This window comes from Mugil cephalus, chromosome 12 (genome assembly GCF_022458985.1).
Source record: "Mugil cephalus isolate CIBA_MC_2020 chromosome 12, CIBA_Mcephalus_1.1, whole genome shotgun sequence".
NCBI classification, from domain to species: Eukaryota; Metazoa; Chordata; class Actinopteri; order Mugiliformes; family Mugilidae; genus Mugil; species Mugil cephalus.
The window spans coordinates 3,053,830-3,073,220 of record NC_061781.1 but is presented as its reverse complement, the minus strand read 5'-3'; the positions used below and the strand labels follow the sequence as shown (position 1 = coordinate 3,073,220).

The 19,391-nt window shown below is 40.5% G+C and overlaps 1 protein-coding gene across 2 annotated transcripts in view; it reads right to left on the bottom strand.

Moving 5' to 3' along the window:
- Positions 1 to 588: 588 nt before the first annotated feature.
- The window catches only part of htr2aa (5-hydroxytryptamine (serotonin) receptor 2A, genome duplicate a), a 77,773-nt gene continuing 58,970 nt past the window's right edge, over positions 589 to 19,391 (bottom strand). For both annotated transcript variants that reach the window (XM_047601327.1, XM_047601328.1), the window contains one exon: positions 589 to 3,322. In XM_047601327.1, the coding sequence (XP_047457283.1) occupies positions 2,463 to 3,322 (860 nt within the window). In that variant the 3' untranslated portion in view covers positions 589 to 2,462. The remainder of the gene's footprint in view (positions 3,323 to 19,391) is intronic.

Genomic DNA, 19,391 nt, shown 5'->3' with positions numbered 1-19,391 from the left:
CTCCTGTCAGCCTCTTTCTGCAGCGTCTCCTGCTGTGTGGATGCAGGCATTTTCACATTATTTAATGCACATTTTCCCAAATAATTTGCAAAATGCACGAAAATATGTTGTTGTTGTTGTTTTGTTTTTTTACCCCAGCCCCAATTAAGTCTATATAAAGACATTTAAAACCAATTTTCGTCTTTTCTTTTACTGTTCAAATATACACTGTAAAATCACTATAAAAATATGACATTGTTTTTTGGGTTTGGTTGGAGATAAATAATTGAATGATATATTTGATTCAGAATTATACTGTGATAATTATATAAAAGGTAAGATCTTAAAATCTAGTTAACTGTGATCTGTGGTCACTGTGGTCACGGTGGATTAACAGAGCCAGAGCTGTTTTGGGGTCAGACCTGAGGTACTGCAAAAAAACAAAAAAAAACCAAAAAAAAAAAAAAAAAACCTGTTGTGACTCAAAAGCATTTTCCCTGTAGAACACTATTATAAAAGTGATGTGTGAATTAGTTTTATGCATTTTTTGTAATGGTCATGAAAGTAAAAAAAAAAACAAAAAAAAACACCTATGTTTTTGACATCATCTTTGTGTATAAAAACCCTGTCATTTTTATTGAGGTCAACAACATAGCAACAACAAATACACACACAGGAAATATGTATTCAATAAATCAGGATTGTTTATTGGCAGACAACACTGCCAATGTTGGACTTTAATTTACTTTTTATCATTTTTCTTTGCCGATGACACTGCCTTTTATCTTATTTACTACAGTGGCACTGCACATCTCCAGGTCCATAATCCAAATGAATACCAAGCAACATTGGTGGGGTGAAATATTAAAAGACAGCGACCCGCTTAAAGGTGCCCTATGGAGTTTTTAACCACTAACTGCTTATGTAAAGTAACACAAAAGTAGCTGAAAGTACTGTGATCTTTGGTGTTACAACATTGTGTTTCACATCTCTTTGCTGGTTTCACACTTTCCAACAAACGTTGCGATGTGTCTGAAAGGGCGGTAAAAAGCAAAGTTGAAAACACATTTAAAAACCTGTATGCAATTACAACTTGTCAAATACTCCACAGGGCAGCGTTAAATGACACAAATTCAACAGTCAATGAATTGACAGTCCATGTCATATTAACAGGCCTGTTTGCACATTGTAAAGCCTTGAGAACAAGCATACGACAAGTGTTGAGTGTACAGTTCTGGTCTGAAATCCATGCTACGAGATGACCCTTTGTGCACTGATTCGCCTTCTGTATTCTCTGTATTAACAGGTTTTAAGATAATTGACCATATGTCAGCCAAGCACCAGACCATTTGTCACCATTGGTAAAGATCACAGAAACAGCATTATGTTTCTGGACAGGTCACCTGGGAAAACACGTGTTGTTATGTACTGATCATTTATCTGGAACACAATAAAAATTTGGACTTTTACACCGATAACTGTGTACTTATATCCTCTTCATTTCCACCCTATGTCATTTTGTTTTACAGTTATCATACTGCATCATATCAGGTACAATCGTCTCAGTTGTGACTAAACTGTTTTCAACCTCAGCAGTCATATACACTTATTCACATATATCTGCACAAAATTCAAATATAGATTTGTTTACTTTGTCTCTCTTTAACATCCCTGCATCTGCTCTCCTCCATTGTTATTTTCAGCAGAAAATACCAGAAGTGGGAGGATATTCTTCCACTTTTTTTTGGCAGCTTTATCTGGCCTCTGCAAGTGTCTGTATTCTCGATGAGTCAGGCTCATCCCGGATCTCCCTCCCCAGGACTATCATCTGTTAAGGGGGCAGAAAATCCAGTTTAATCCATGCTGATCCACCCAAAGGTATGGAAGGGAGGTAGAAGCCAGCTGACTGATGCCAAGAAGCTGGCAGAATGAAAGCGTAGCTGAGGTCACAGCAGCTGCGCACGCATGGTAAATTTCTCCGATAGTGCTGTTACGAAATATATCACTTTTTGTTGCTGCCATGTGTAAATAGTATTGACAATGTGTCGACAGGTTCAACATATTTTTTAATATTGTTAGGTTAAAAAGAAAATGATATGTTTTCCAAGACAGTTTAATTTTCTGGCAGTGTGCAGAAGGAGCTATGAGACCAAAACCATGGGTTTTAATCCAAGTAATAAATGCTTATTTATATTATTTTTCGGTAAATGGTGTTTTCAAAAAGTGTTTTCATTCAGCTGATTCAGACCCAGTGGATGAGCCGGTAGCTGAATCGATGGGGTGACTAGAATTGCAATTGGGAGTACAAAGGCTTGTACTATATTTTCAATTTGCTTCCCAGGCAGGAGAACTGATTACCTTAGTATTTTATAAAATTCGGACTCTGAGGCACTTTGTCTTTGGCACTTTAATTCTCAAACTCTTTGCCCGCACCAACAGTGTGACCAGAGAGGTGAAAGGTTTTGACATTTTGGATCAGTTTCTTACACACAGCTCTCATCTTTGTCTCCGTGGCTTTTGTGCTGTCTGCACCCTTTTTCCTGCCCAGGTGAAGAGAATTCCTTCACCTCTTCACAAGAGGGCACCACCCCATTTCGTAACTTTCCAACTTCGCAGAGAGGTAGCTGCGTGGAGTTGTAAGCTAGCGGTGGAATAGTGTTCACTAGTATGAGCTGCAGCGGTTTCTTCTCCGGCTGGTACTGGCAGCGGACATATCGCAGGAATGCTGCGCGGTATGTTTTATTGAATAGTGTGTAGACCAGCGGATTGACTGCAGACGACAAGTATCCAACCCAGACAAAAACATTCAGGAGTCCTCCCATGACTGCTGCGTCACACACGGCCGGGTCGCACACAACCACCAACACGTTGGTAATGAAAAATGGGCACCACATTACAACGAAGAGAAAAAACACCACCCCAAGGACCTTGGATGCCTTCTGCTCATTGCTGATCGACTGCATGGTGCGGCGCCCAAACAGTGAGCCGGAGACACTACCACGTGCCGTGCCTAGTCCACCGCTGCTTCCTCTGCCCCCAGCCTCGCGGCTTATTGAGCGCCGGAAGAGTTTCTCCGAGGACAACGAGGTCTGTGGCAAGAAGCTCAAGGTGAACGTCGTGCTCCATTTGGGTCGCGGCACCAGTTGGTCCAAGCAGAGAGTGGCCTCGTTCTGCAGGGCATTGATGGTCAGGAAGTAGGTGACGACCATGATTGTGAGGGGCACGAAGAAGGCCACAAAGGAGCCCACCAGCACAAAGTTGTTATCCGTCAGCAGGCAGCTGCCGTCTTTGAAGACCTTGGAGTAGTCTCTGAGCCCCAACACGGGTATTGGCATCGAGATCCCTGAGGAGAGGACGGAAACAGTAGAGAGATGAGAAGAGAATTGCAAACTGAGAACAATCCCTGTGAATCATGTAAATATTAGTGTTTGTTTGACCCTCTATGAGAGGAGATTGGGTCCAGCTGGTGAGAGGAAAATTGGATGACTTTGTGCAATGGTGAAAAAGGTTCAGATACCTAAAAGAAGCAATCCATCAATAAGGTCCTATATTCAACAGTCAGAAAGGGAGAGGAGAACACAAACAGATCTTTAGCCATCAGTTCACACAGATTACAGACAGAATGACAATTACACATCAAAGCAACAACAAACAATGTTAATTGCTGCAAATGCAAACCCCCCTTCCCTGTTGTGTCACCTCATGTTAAAACACGCTGGCATTTAATCAGCTCCGTGTGAATATAAATGCTCATTTCCAAGCAGCAGACAAAAATCTGTGACTAATTAACAATGTTAACTGCTCTGATTTGACTAATTTAATTTTAGCAATAATGCGGTGCAAATGTTCTTCGTTAGTCATGTAACAACAGGGAGGTCAGGAGGGTTTATACTATTTATGCATAGTTTAAAGAATTTGCAGGACCCCCTGTTCTTCTTGTGGATAAAGGCAGTTCTTTATGAGCTCATTGTCCTTGTGCAGGTTTGAAACAGAGATGACTGATATGAAATCTATGATCGAGAGTTGTTCAAATATTTATTTTGATTAATGTGGTTTGGCAAACTCAACTCAAAGTGGGGTCGAGGATGATTTCTCAAATGAGAACATGGCTAATATATTGGAATATAAACAAATATTTAACCTCCCCAACTGGATCTCCACATAGACTTTAGAAAAAAGGGCGGTGTGTCCTCACTTCCTTGCATTGGCCAAACTGACGTTTTTTGCCTGGAGATACAGGGAGCAAAACCTTGTGACTTTGGTGCCAGAGTCTGATCAGAACAGTCCAAGAGTGGAGCCACATTATCAGTGACCCACTGGTGTTTGTGTTTAATTAATACTACGCCCTGCTCTTCCTCCACCAGTTACAAAGAAATGTTGGATATACACTTATTTGTTTTTTAGTTTATTTCCTGCTCTCACAGTCCTATGGGATTGCTTCACAGAATGGTTGTTCATGTCAGCTGCCAATCATCATGATGTCACATCCTGTTTCTATTGTGTGAAAAAAAATTCTCAGAAAAATGGTCACTTGAACACGCATCAACATTACATTAACTTAAACCGTCCTTTATCCTATCTGTCTGTTTATCTATCTCTTTTGAGAAGCTGTCATGGTGACCATTTTTCCTGTAGTCTATGATGGAAATACTGGTTAAGTTGCATCCTTTGAGGGACATGAATAGATGAAGAGAATTTCAGTTTTGAGAGTGTTTTTTTTTCATGATTCAACTTAAATTTGTCCTCAAAAGACCAACATTTTTTTGTTAACATGTAGTTCAATTTGGTTATATGTAAATTATTGGCGTGGGTTTTGTCCCACTGGTGTCCAGCAGTGTCAAATATATCACCAGGCAGACACAGCAATTTAACAGTATCAACTCACTTCTAAATGTGTCAAATTTTGCATGACGGCGGGAGCTGAAATTCTTATGAGTAAAAATAAAACTATTTGTGTGAGTATGTTGTGAGAATGTTGCCTTCACCTCTCCTGTGTGGACTGAGGCCTGACAGCATTTCCTTTTCTCACTTCACTACAGTGGTTCAGCTTGCATTTCTGTACTCTTTTCACCAATTTATTACGTCCAATTCTGTGCCTATATCATTTTCCTAAAAGTAGAGGGTACAAGAAAAAGTCCGCTCTTGAGCTGTGAGTGATGGCAAAATAACCTTTCTATAAATTGGTTTCCTCCCATTCTTGTTGTTTTTCATTTTTCTTTTTTTTTTTTTAAATAAAATGTTTGCAGTAGCTCTGGCAGACACATGATTCAAATCTAAAAATAAATGTGCAAAAACTATTTTGGAAAAGGGTAAGGTACCCATCCATGATATCAGCGGGGCTTGGGTGGGAGGAGATAAACTGAGCAATCTTCCTCACGCGGTGTTCTCATTACCAACTCATAACAAGTAGCAGGAAAGTGAGATAAAAAGACGGAGATAGAACTGGCGGAGGAAGAGGGTGAGAGGGCTGGAGATCGACATGAATAGTGAGGGCAGACTGAAATTGTTGCTGCATGGTGGAGGCAGTGCGGTCAAAACTGATAATTCTCATTAAATCTGGACGTGCTGACAGTGATGCAGTATGAAGCCTTGTACACTTTATTACACAGATCATCACTTTCCATCCCAGTCAGCCTCACATTCAACCGAAAGAAAGTATAGAAATGATTAATGTGTTGATGAATGTGCTCACAACATTTGTAATTTCAGCTCATGTGCTACATACTGTAAATCTGGTAATTTTTAAACAGATTTCTGGAACATATGGGACAGAACTGTGATAAATGAGAGAGTGTGGGAAGCCACATTGTCATCCTCCCACTTTAAAGGGATCAGCCATCTAGCAATTAAGACAATAAATAGAAAAACAAATCCTGTACCATTTATTTTCTCCATGTGTGGGAATTCATCACCTACTGCACCACTTTGGAGAAAAACAGTTGCTCCTCTACAACACAAAGAACTTCTGGTTCTAAAGTTGGTTCTGTACCAAGTACGAGAATGTCATCCAACAAGGAAAATTGACAGACTTTGAATTGTTTACTTACAATTTTTCTGTCATCTTACTGAAAATATATATTTCAGTCCCAAAAAGTTGCGGTTTTCCTAAACAGTTTTACTGTGCTCCTGTGTCAGGCTGCATCCTGCTGGGGATAGCTGCTGCCATCAAGGAGTGTCCTTACTATGAGGTGGGGGTGTCTGGTCTGGTCTAGGTGGGTGTCTAAGTAACATCCACATGAATGAATGCCAGGTCCAAAAGTTTCCCAGCAGAACACGAGAATTGTCACAAGATGCTCAAAGTTGTGTACTTTGTTTTGTACGATTTTAATATTGTGGCTGATGGGTGTAGGTGGCAATAGAGCAAAAAGGCAGAGAACCCCCAAAGTGAGTGAGATATATCTGCTACATGTAATATGTGCCACATTTTAGCCTTTGGCTTCATACTGGCCTCTCATGCTGCCTGTGTACATCGAGGCAGTCAAATAGTTATTGATCAAGATATTCAAGACAAAACAACATGGATCAGGAACATCTGAATGGACCTGCCATGCTTTCCATGAAGAGGGAACCAATAAGTAATGAGTCTGATTTCAGTAAGTGAGGATTAAATCATTTTACTGCTTTGAAAGGGAGATGATCAACATTGGAAACATTACATTCTGTGTAAAGACGTAGTGTAAAGAACAGTAAATGTTTGAATTCATTGCACAGCATCACATCCAAAGCCACTGCTCTATATTCTGGATTTATTCTGGATCTGCTGGATCTGTTGCACTTTAAATAAACACCAATGAACTCAATGACACAACTATAAGGAATACTTTTATTTTATGTTAATAATGTTGGCTCTGTAATTAGTCTGGCTTGGGCCTTTCTGTGTGGAGTTTGCATGTTCTCCCTGTGTTTCCATGGGTCTACTCCAGGTACTCTGGTTTCCTCTAAAGACATGTTTGTTAGTTGAAATCCTCGCAAACCTAGTGAGGATAAGTGGTAGTCAGAGATGAGATGAGATTAGATGAGATGACGTTTTGCCACCTAATGGTTACTAGTGGTATTGCGACCCGAAAGATTGCAAGATTGTCACAACATTGTCCTCCCTGAAAGACTTAACAGGGAATAACCATCGGTGTTAAAGTTGTTTATAAAATTTTGTAGCATCTACTGCCTTTATTTGATTTTCTTCAGCAAGCTGCAGGTAGCTGTGGTCTGTAGGGGTCCCAGGGGTCTCTTGACACTTTTGAAAGAAACTCAAGGGATGGCTCATAGGTGACGAGTAGACCTTGAACCTTAGGACAAACACTCTTTTGTCTTCTGCTGGGCTGTTCTTAAGCTCCGTGATGATAATATGCTGGGAGGTGCTATCCGGCTCTTCATTATAAAATGAATGAGGATGAATACAGGCCGTATGCTGTGAATATGTGGGTTTGTAGATGCAGGTGATTAGTCTTTCTGTCACAGCTCCAATGTGTTTTTCATCATTGCAGTCGAACAGTCCTGTCACTGGGTGACGGACTGAAGGTGTGAGAGAAGAAACGCACAAATAAAAATAGAGACAGATGAGACAGAAAATATAATTAGAAGCCTTAAACTGCTGTCTGCATTCATATCCAGGTGATCAAAGACTGTTTGTCGAGGTGACATTGTTGATATTCTCCATGCTCTTCAGTTAAGATCCTCGAGCATCCATCACAAAGAATCATGGAATTCAAGCTGTAGATTTTGTCAGTTTTTTTCTTTTTTTTTTTTGGTCTTCTTCTTCTGCCTCTCCCAAGAGACACACAACGACAAGGAAGAAGGAATAAAACTTGACAGAAGTAGGAGAGAAGGTAAAATAACATCAAGAGGTAGAAATCAGAGCGGAGGGAAACACATAGGAGATGAAGGGGAGAGGTGAAACTTGCCTTACAAATGCTAACAGAGGAAATAAGGAGAAACACTCAGACAGCATTTCAGAGGGACAGGGATCAACCTGTACCTTGAGTGCAAAAAAATGACTCACACACTGTTAAATAGATTTTTGTTACACAGCAGTCCTGTAGTAAATGCAGTGATTTCTTTCAATTGACTGTGCCTGGAGTAACTATGATGCCATTTAGGAGGAATGTGCAAGAGAAAAAGTTTTCCTCCTGCTCAAAGAAGAATAAAAAAGTATTAATGCACCGATGGTTGTTCAATGAAAAGACTACCAAAAGAAATTTATCAGTTTATTCGGAAATACACTAGCAGAAATACGCTACCACCAAGCAGATCATCAGGCTACACCATTAAGCGTGTGTAGCAACTCATAATGTAATAATGGCTCATAATGTAATAATTTAAATGTAATAAAAGTTCATAACATAATAATTGACTCATAATGTAATAAAATTATTAGCTCATAATGTAATAACGGCTTTGCTCATAATGTAATAATGTAGTAACTTATTACATAATGAGCCTTACTGGTACTGCTCTTTATGTAATAATAACTCATAATGTAACAATGGCTAATATTGTGAGAAAAGTGTTGCATTATTATCATTTTTATCTCTGTTATTCCTGCAGGGGTGTCTCTCTGTCTGTTAGGGTGATCACACAATTTCTGTAAAACGTAGTTGCCAATCTCCCATTCCACCACATCCAAAGGAGCTCTATTGAATTGAGATCTGGTGGCTGTGGAAGCCACTGGAGTACAGTGAACTCATTGTCATGTTCAAGAAACCAGTTTGAGATGATATGAGCTTTGTGACATGGTGCATTATCCTGCTGGAAGTAGCCTTCAGAAGATGGGTACACTGTGGTCATAAAGGGATGGACATGGTCAGCAACAATACTTGTCAGACCAGTTTATTTTTTGGTAACGAGTGGTTATTTGAGCTATTGTTCCCTTTCTATCATCTTGAACCAGTCTGCTCAGTCTCCTCTGACCTCTCACATCAACAAGGCATTTTCTCAGTGGATATTTTCTCTTTTCGGACCATCCTCTGTAAACTCTAGAGACGGTTGTGTGTGAAAATCCCAGTAGATCAGCAGTTTCTAAAATACACAGACCAGCCCAACAGGCACCAACAACTATACTGCATTCATAGTCACTTAAATCCCCTTTCTTCCCCATTCAAACTTCAGCAAGTTGTCTTGATCACCTCTACATGCCTAAATCTGGGTACCTTTATCGTATAAATACCTAGGGCTGTGGCTTGACAATAAACTGGACTGGACAACCCAAATCAAGCACCTGTTCCCTGTTGGACCAGGGAACAAGTCCTAACAGTTGTTTGTTCTTATGCACCGAACAGCAGCTCCCACCCTAGGACAGACGCTGAACATATAGTGAGGATCTGTGGTTAACGCCTGGTGGAAGAATCTGTCAAGATAGTCTTCAACTCCCACCTCCAACAGAGTTTCAAACGCTTCCCATGAGCAGTGGGGGACATTGTGTCCAAATGGGTGATCCTTGGGGCCAGGTCGAGGCGATAAACCCTGAACCATCTGGTGGACCCCAAACGTGGTGAGAGTCGTCAGGCTTTAGAATGGGTCTCCGTAGACCAACTGACGGATAACGATGGCTAAGTGTACCGTGGCCAGGGCAGTCACTGAGGAAAGAATTGGAGTGTGAGAGGAGTTCAGTGAGACTATGGAAGAAGACTGGTCAGCTGTCATTCTGGCAAACCATCTGGCACCTCAGGGGTGGTAGACTGTTTTTGGTGGGGACGGGGAGCTGCTGACACTAACTGGGGCTATTGTTGTAGTCCACATATGTTTTGGGCAGAGGCATCCCGTAGGAGTGCTACCAGAGACATCCTGTTCCAGGTATGGGGTGAATGACTCCTTGCTGTACGAAAGGAGCACGAGTTTGGTCCATGTAGCTGGATGTAAGTCTGACCCATTCCTGGTGAGGGTTAGACTCACCAAGGCTGGCCTTTGTCACCGGTCCTGTTCATAATAAAGCGTAAACATGCTACTACCAAGTGTCAGGGTTGGTAGTAGCATGTTTCTGACTTGACGCAGATGTATAAACCACGCACTGTTATTGGGACTCTTCACCTCCTTGTATATTCTTGTATAATGGTATTAAAGGCTTGTCATATCATGTTTGTCCCATGTGGGATAAATGTCAGCTGGTGTGATGAGTTTCCAGGAGGGACAGAAAGATGAAGGTAGAAAAACAACCAGTTGTTCAATCAAGTTTTTGTGAAGATGAAAAAGTAAATTAAGTTTAGCTAAAATTCTTCTTCTTCTTCTGTTATATTTCTGGTAGATTCAACACTCCACAACCAACAGAATCACTTTGCACATGTCTATAAAGTTCTATAAAGTGAAGCCACTAATGCAGGTTTGACTGAGAAAATGGACTGTAAACCCTTCCAAACGCTAACAAAGTGAACTGGCCCAAAGTGAACTACCTAATGGTTCCTGAAATGTGATTTCCATACTGTGATCAGGTTTTCATCTTCTAGTCTAGAGCATCCCAAATCCTACTGTAAATGAGTGAGTGAATGTAACATGTTTTAGCACCGATATCTGGAAAAGCACAAAATACAAGACCATTTATCCTAATGACAGTAAGAGGCTGGACTCAGTTCCAGTCGCCATTGTTTGTAGTACACAGAATTAAAAAAATAAAAAAATAACTTTTTTTTTTTTTTTTTTACGATAAATTCAGATTAATCTTAAATCCAGATCCAAACCATGCTCTGACCCAATTTGAACTACTTCGCTTGTCTTCCCGCTCTGATGAGGAAGACATTGGTTTCTGGGTCATGAAAAGCAGGAGGTTAAGGAAAGAGGAGGAGAGGAAGGAGAATTCAAATCCCACACCAACAGAATAAACCCTTGAGACTCAAGCAACAAAAAAATTATGCACGCAAACTTACACAATGATTTTTTTTATTATTATTTTACTCTGACATGAATGCCAACCTTCATTCAGTGCTCTGCGCTTTATCTGCCTGGCTGAATGAGCAAAAGGTTTGTTTGGAGCATTAATTCCTGCTGTATGAGTGTGTTGATTCTCAGTACTGAAAGACACTTGGATCACAAGTGGCTACAAATTTGGCAAATGTGCTTTTGGTGACAGAGAGCCAGCTCTGGCATTTACTGTTGGTTGTTATTATTCCAAGAAATTGCAGCATCCAAGTTGTATTTTTTATTGCTAGACTCCTTTTAATGGAACCCTGTGATCATTTTGCTTTTTTCCAGGTCAGTGTCAATAGTTCTTAAAATTACTAACTTGGATTCCCTCCACATGCATCCACGTGCATGAAATCAACATCTTGCTGAGTTGGCCATCTAGATTGATACCACTCTCATTTCTTCATGTTATATTAAAAGCTGCTGTCAACAGTTTGCCTGGAAGCCAAGTTCAAAAGTGGATCTGTGAATGCACAATTAGGGTCTTGAATGTTACTAAATGTTCTCTGTGGTTACTATTTTACAAGGGGGAAAACAAATCCAAAGTATAGCAGCGCGGTTACCAAGTGAGGATGTGATGCAACAACCCTCAGATTTATGGGAGAACAATTAGAATTTAAACATTGGTGAGTGCTCTTGAGACTAGAGAAACTATGACAGGGTTGCACAAATTCAGATTTTTAGACTGTTATGTGGTGCAAGTCAAGTTGACGCAGATTAGTCTCTCATGATGTCACTAATAAAAACACAGCAGAAAGTAATGAAATCTATATTCTTGACCTGAACACATCCACTGAGAATAGGCAACTCATGTGCTACATACTGTGAGCTGCAGATGTGCATAGCCTGTATAAAAACAGGCTGCAACTCAGCATCATCGGTAACATTTACAGTGTGTTGGAAGATGGGTGGTGCGAGGTTACTTCAGCTAAAGGTCTAATAACTTTATTAAACAGTTGATGTACAGCCTCCTTCTCCCTGTTATCACAGGACGTTTGGTGAAGTTGTTAAATGACTGTTGTGACCTCTGTTAGCATTAGCTGATGTCGTTTTAGATGAGTGCACATTGCAGTAGTAGTTGTATTTCAGGACAGACATATCATAGTAGAATAGACTTCATCTTTAGTGAATTATTTCCTCTCTCTTCATGAATCACTGCTAGTTTGCTGCATTTACCCACTGGACTGCTCACCTGTCTTCTAGGAGGCGTCCATGTTGTTATTGTCATGTGATCAATGACTAGTCACGATGCTTCAAGCTTTATGACACAGCAGTGAAACTGACAAACCGACTAGTCTGTACAACCCCTGGAAGCTACCTGAGATTATATTATTATATATTATTATATATATATATAAAATAATGGGTGCTGGAAGTGTAACAGACCTGAAGTTCATTCGTGCAACAACGTACTTCTCGTCATCCAATCAAGCAACACTACTTAAGGACTCTGAAACTCAACACCATTTCTTCATTTCACCTCTGTGATAGTTACCTGTAAACCAGCTATCAACAATTTGTCAACTTTTGAAGTACAATTCCTAAAGTACCTGCCTTCCCCCTTTTACTACAGGGGCAGCCTATGCTCTAGTATTTTTCCGCCAGCTTCTGTAGACTTGTCAACTTTTGCTCATTAAACTTTTTGTGCCTGAGCACTTTAGTCCTGCACCATTTTCCAGAGTTTTGTGTTGCCGTCTTATGCAGTGAACAGCTAGATCTGTGCTTCTATATTAGCTCTACACTGTAGGTATGCTGTACTGTGTTGCTCCACATCCTGTGTCGTAGTAGGCTGACGTTCACCTCCTCAGAATTGTAACAACACAGTGACGCAGACACAAATTAATTTCCTTCTACGCACCATCCACCCAGACATCTTCTGTCTTCTCACTCATTTCCAGTCACCATTGTTTGAAGTACACAGAGAAACTCAACACATGTGACTCTCACTGGTCTTTAACAGCGTAATTACAGAACGATGTCAACACATCAATGCACAATGCTCACGTCAATGGCGTAAAGTCTATGAAACCAAAATAGACTGTGACTTAATCCTCCAACCATCTTTGTTGGTTAGGATACAGATGATGTCATCCTATGTAATCTATGAAGTTGCACCCAAATATAGAGTTAAATTGCTAAGAGAGAGCATATTACTTTGTATTTTGTATTTTGAAATGGGTAAACTGAGCATGACAGGTTTCTGATTCTGTACATCCGTGTTCCACATTGAGGTTACCAAAGCAGATAGGTTTACAGATACTGAACTGAAGGAAAAAATAAAGTTGAAATGAAAACACCTTGAGTTTGAGTTTCGGTATCTCACTCAGTCTGAGGAAAGAAAGGTAACCACTAACGATGAAGAAGAGACGCCATGCTGTGGGTAATAACTGTCTCCCACTAACCAGCAGTAACAAACTGTAACTCCTTATTGAGACGTGTGACACTGCTCTGTTTGTCTCTGCAGGATAAACACATCTTTAAACACTCGTCTGACTCCACGGTGCTGAATGTGAATGTGACAGATACTGATTCAGCGAAGTGGAAACGCCTTTTGACACAAAGCACATTCATTACAGACCATTTCCTACAAGTGCTGTTGTTTTCACTTTTCCACTCCATGAAGTCTGATGGGAGACATCTGTGTGACTCCGTCACTTGTTTTACTTCCTGCTGAAGAGATTCTAACCTGTGCTGATTCAAGTAAATGATCACAAGAGAGAAAATGGGAAAAACACCGTAGACCGAGCTGTGGCACACAACGACAGGGAATAAATAAGTCATTTTCAGTTAATTATTTTTTAATCAGACTGCAGCAAAATGTCTTTTGTACTCTGCTGCTTCAAATCAGTACATTTATTGTTCTGTGAAAGGATGTATTTGTGTCTTTGGATGTGCTTCTGTTACTGATATTTATAGTATAACTAAAGAGAGAATAAGGAATCCTTCACATGCTTTGAAATGTTCCTTCAGGGCCAACAATGGTTCCTGGATTTTCTAACTGATAAACAAAGAATCAAATTCTTAATGTAGTGCTATCAGATGTGCATTAGATCAACAGACACATGCACACTGTGCCCATTTTGTTGCTTTACACGGAGAATTTGGGGCCAAATGGCCAAACAGACTGATTTATCTGTTGGTCTCTATCCAGTTTCTGGATGAAGCACTGTATGACTCCCTCTGGGAAACACTGAGCCTCATCTCTCTGCCTGCACATACACAGATATACACACTCTAAATACACATGTTTACATTAGACACGCACACAAACAATACTTTACTTCATGACTCACACACAGGTGGTTAATGCTCTTCTGTCATGAAATGACAATTTATCATACACAAAATATTATATTATTGCATGAATATGCATTAAGAATTTTAATACTTGCTCTGCTACATTTCAAAGGGAAATTATAATAATCCATACTAGACAACATTCGACAGCTGTTACACCGTTCATGGGCTAAGACTGTTCCAGAGACAAAGCCCAAATAAATCCTAAATTTAAAACAACAACAACAACAACTACCAAACAGATTCTTGTATCAGCCCCAAATATTGAATGCACTATTCCACAGATTTACTGTAACGCGTAGCCCTTTGAAGGTCCTCAACTCTTCATTTGGCCACCCCTGGACTAAAATCATAAAATGGAGACTATACTGAAGTTATGTTAAAGCAGCGACCAAAATGTTTCAACAGCAGAGTCTGTTGTCATCTGTCATCATGAAATACAATATTTGTACCCACTTGTATTTCTTGTCCTAACTTTCCATAGTCTAGGTAATGTATTAGGTATGAATGTATTGTGTAGGTCTTCCTTGTGCCTCTAAAACAGTTGTGGCTCATCAGCGAATGGACACGGGCCTTCTCAGGGTGTCCTGTGGTGTCTGGTAACACATTGTTGGTAGTGGGGTAATCCACATAAATGCCTGCTCCAAAGGTTTCCCAGCAGAACATTAAATTGTCACTAGATGGTTAGTGTTATTCAAATCCCCTGTAAGTGGTCATAATGTTGTGGCTGATTGGTGTGTTGATCTGGCAATAAACCACATTGGAAAAAGCACGAGATGAGGCAGCCAGCACTTCTGCCTCACAAAGGAGCTCTGATGTTGCATTTATTTTGTCTTTCATTCAAAACACGAAGAGGAAAATAGTGGAAGACATTCTAATGAACATGGTCTGTACTGAAAATGGATCAAATCATCAGAATATAAAGCTTTAACAATGGACAAGGTCAAGATATGGTTTTAAATTCAGGTACTGCTCATACTTAATGTGAATTACACCCACTTAAATCTTGCTGAAGTCCAAGACAGCCCACCATGATGCACCCTGCAGGATGGCTTGCAACAACTGTGGAGACTCATGGAGACCCCAACCTGCAACCAACAGGACCCCAAGGATCTGTCCTAAACCACAATTAACCTGCTAAATGAGCTCATGGTTTATCAAGAAGATTTTAACTGGACGTGCAAATGATTTAGATGAAAAATAGACTATTCTTCATGCTCGAAAGTAGCGGGGGTGACCTTAAACTTTGCGAAAAGTTAATAAAGTGCATCAGGGAAGTGAAGTGAGAGAACGAGTGTGCTGCGATGGTTAGTAGAGCTACCCATGTGTGAAGAAACGCGTGAAACATTTCTGGATTATGTAATTCTGGAGGTGCATTCATGCGTGCCAGCGTGTGCCTGTTCACCCCCTTCCTCCGCATCAGCGTGTTATGTCCAATCAGATCAGAGCGTAACCACGACGCGACTTTAGCAGCCGTGACATGACAACGGGCGCCAATCACTCCCACGACGGAACCACAGGGCCACTTCGTCTGACAAATCCGTGGAGAAAACCACAGCGCTGTGTGTGTGTGTAAATAAAAATTAAATCAGGGGTCTGGAAACTACACCCTGAAATGATCTCATTGGGCACGTGGGCGGCAGCGTAGCGCTGCAACGAGGTGCGATCAGGCTGCCTGAGGGCAGGACCTGCTGCCCGCCATGGCATTAACATCAGATGCAACGGATGATCTTTTTAATGTTACTGCATTTGGAGAACTGTGTGAAGGTTTTAAAAATGATGCAACACTTTTATTTGTCCATTAAGGGGATCAGTAACTTTTCTCACTCGTCTAGCACCTTTGACCAGGAGCTAGTCAGTTATAAAGAAGACGGAATCTATGTTTTTGTCATTTTAGTCATTACATGTTTCTCAGGTCTGAGAGTCTATTTTGCGTTGTCATTGATCTTGTACAGCTGCTGCAACGTTGCATAGAGTGACACCCAAACACGAATCAGTAAGCACAGTTATCTGTTGTCACAGTCTCTTAAATCTGACTTTGGACAGTCCACAGTGCACTGCTCCACTGTTCTCCTGTGAAGCATACATTGATGGAGAGACAATGCACTGGCAGAGATGATTTGTTCTGATCCTGGTCAAACCTTTAGAGAATGGGCCAAAACAGGCCCACCAGAGGGTCCAATCCGGCCCGCAGGATGAATTTGCAAAGTGCGAAACTACATCGAAGATATTATCTACAACTTTTCAATAAAGTGACCTATATTCCAATTTGTCTTCAGACTCGTGGACATAACAACAATACTGAGACTGAGAACTAAATAGCAGATGGAAGCAAATTGCTTTTTATTTTTCATTTGTGGTTGTTCATAAAATATGTTGTAAAAGGAAACTTCATTAAATTAACATTTTCATGATGTACTTGTACTTTTTTTGCACTGAAACAAAGAGAAACATTTGGAATTGTCATTGTTTATAGTTTTCTGTTTTGCTGTTACGTTACTGGCCTGGATCGCATGAGATTAAATTGTGCAAATTGGGCAATATGTGGCCCCTGACCTAAAATGAGTTTGACACCCTTGCTTTTGAGCCTCTATCAACTTTTGAAGCTAATGACTTTTCTTTTCTTTTCTTTTCTTTTCTTTTCTTTTCTTTTCTTTTCTTTTCTTTTCTTTTCTTTTCTTTTCGCTCCGGCCGTGACCACAGCTGCTAGAAGTCAAGGTTTTCCACAAGACTGACTTTCCAAGATGGAAATTTGTCCTCCTATGAGCTGTGTTTCCAGCAGGCAGGGTCGAGGCAGCTAAGGAACCATGTGAGATTCTCACTGTCCTAAATTCTCTCGGGGGCTGTAACAGGACGTGTTTCGACCATTTGTCTTGCACTTTGCCATGCCAAAAAAAAACAAAACCAAAACCGAAAAAAAACAAACTAATCAGCTTCTTCTCTTATGCTCCAGTTTTGCTTTTAAATGATCTGATCCACTGATGCAGACTTGGTGCATCTTCATCTGCTAAATAGTCAAATCAAAGTGCTTCAGCATCACATAAAATGCTCCTCTGAACTAAACCTGTCTGAAGCTGCAGTGTGATTAACTATGAAAACAATTCATACAAAGCATAGCAGATAGGAAAGCCCAGATCTAAATCAAATACACAACACTGAAGCAGCACCAATTCTCTTCTGTGTTCAGGTAGACAGTTTTTCCTACAGGTCCTGGAGAACTCGCCACAGTTCTTGTGTGGATTATGTTCTCTCAGCGTGTTCTGTCCCTGCTGTCCAGACTGAATCATACCCCTGCCTGGGTCGGTTTGCTGGGAAACTTGCTGGCTCACTTTCAAACACTTCGATCAGTTTGTGTGTTTACATCGTTAATAGGAGCAGATTTTCACCACCCCGTCAGCCTGATGGAAAATTCCTTCTAATCAGGTCAGTCTGTTCTGATCCAAGCCTGAGGCAGTTTTATCTTGATTATTGGTGAAACATTAATATAAAATAAGATAGGACTATAGGGAAAGGAGTTACAGAGGCAGGGAACAACAGTGCAAAATACAAAAAAATAGATAAGACAAACTACAGTGTATGTCAATAAACGTCAGGTTTGAAGGAGCTAATCAAAGATTACCACTAATACTAATGATGAAAGTGGTAAGAAGGCTGAATACACAGAATGGCATCCATGAATATCATGAATACAGACAAACTCCAGTGGGAGGAATTGGTCTGGAAAACCAAGCATCGTACCACAATGACATGAGTGTGGATATTGCACTTTCAAAAATAAAAAAGCAAGACAGAATTACACAGTAAGTAAATGAGTATGCGCTGCTGTACTTGGCTGAACATACAGTACTTTTCTGTCTGGCCTGCAGAATTAATTTGGGGCAATCAAGCTCCTCTTCCCTGATGATGCTGTGTGATGGATAAGAAAAAAGGAAAAGGAAACAGCCAAGAAACTGTATGAAAGTAAAGAAGAAGGGAAATGAAATGAACATGTCAGAGGGACCTAGATTAGTCTGCTAAAAGGAACCAAGAACATCAAAATTCAACAAATTGGAGAAGACGTTTGTCTAGAACTTGGAGCTATCTGAGGAACACAACGCTGGATTTGGCAATTATCTACAGAGGTGCACTTTATCTGCTGCTGAGCATTTACAAAGAAACTCTGCTTTTAGACTGGCGGCGCACCATCCATGCAGCCACAGGTTGTGGGTTGTTTTAGTTTGCAGTTTTCTAAGAGAACTGAGGACACTAAAACTATTGTATAAAGCAAACTAAACTATGTGGAGAGAAAACCCTGTTAACGGAATAAAATGATCTCCTTTCGACCTCAGCAGTATATTTTTTATCACACTGTGTTCTTTTGACTTTTTTTTCTAACTCAATCTTTTTGAACCTTGTTTTTTAAGCTGATTTTCCACAGGCCTGTTTCTTGTACATTTGTACATATGCAGATCTTGTACATTTTTAGCTTTTAGAAGCTGTCTCAAGAGCCCGAAACCCCCAGAAGTAAGCACTGAGGCAAGGAGACACAAAGAGGACCCAGCTTATATGGAGGTGGACCCATCTGCTTGAGGCCAGGCGGGTAGAGAAAGACAAAAAAAAAAGATGAAGGTATAAGAGAAGAGAGAGGGAGAAGAGAGAGTCAGGAATTCATCAGCCACTGCAAAGGAAGGATACCAAGAAGAGAAATGGTCAGGCAAAAAGGTGAAATGTGCCATGTGCTTCTACAGAAGAGGCAGAGGCTGATGGGAAGTTCCTTTGATTTGCAGCTATTTGGCCATAATCCAAACTAATGGTCAAATTAAAATGTTGATGGCACCTGAGGGGAAGTCAGAGGATCACAGAAGTTATTAACATTTCTCCTGAGGGGAACATGAATGTCTGAAAAAGATTTCCTTTCTCTCTATCAAACAGTTTCCCAGTCTGAACCCGAGCATGATCTGTTTGTCTCTTTCCAGTGAGGTGAGTGCTATGAAACCATCTCATTATTATTATTATGGCTTTTTCTGTACCACTGTTCAGTGTAGATGCAGTTAAACAACTGAGTGGTCTCAGTGGAGCCAGACAACAATGCCTAGGAGAGACAAATGTATCTGAAGAAGAAACTGGATGCCAGCGAAGTGAAATACACTGTGGAAGATAGTGTAAATGATGAGCAAATAATTCCCAGCTATCGTAGCTGTGATCTGGACCAGGAAGGAAGGCTAAATTAGATATCAGCAGCTCCG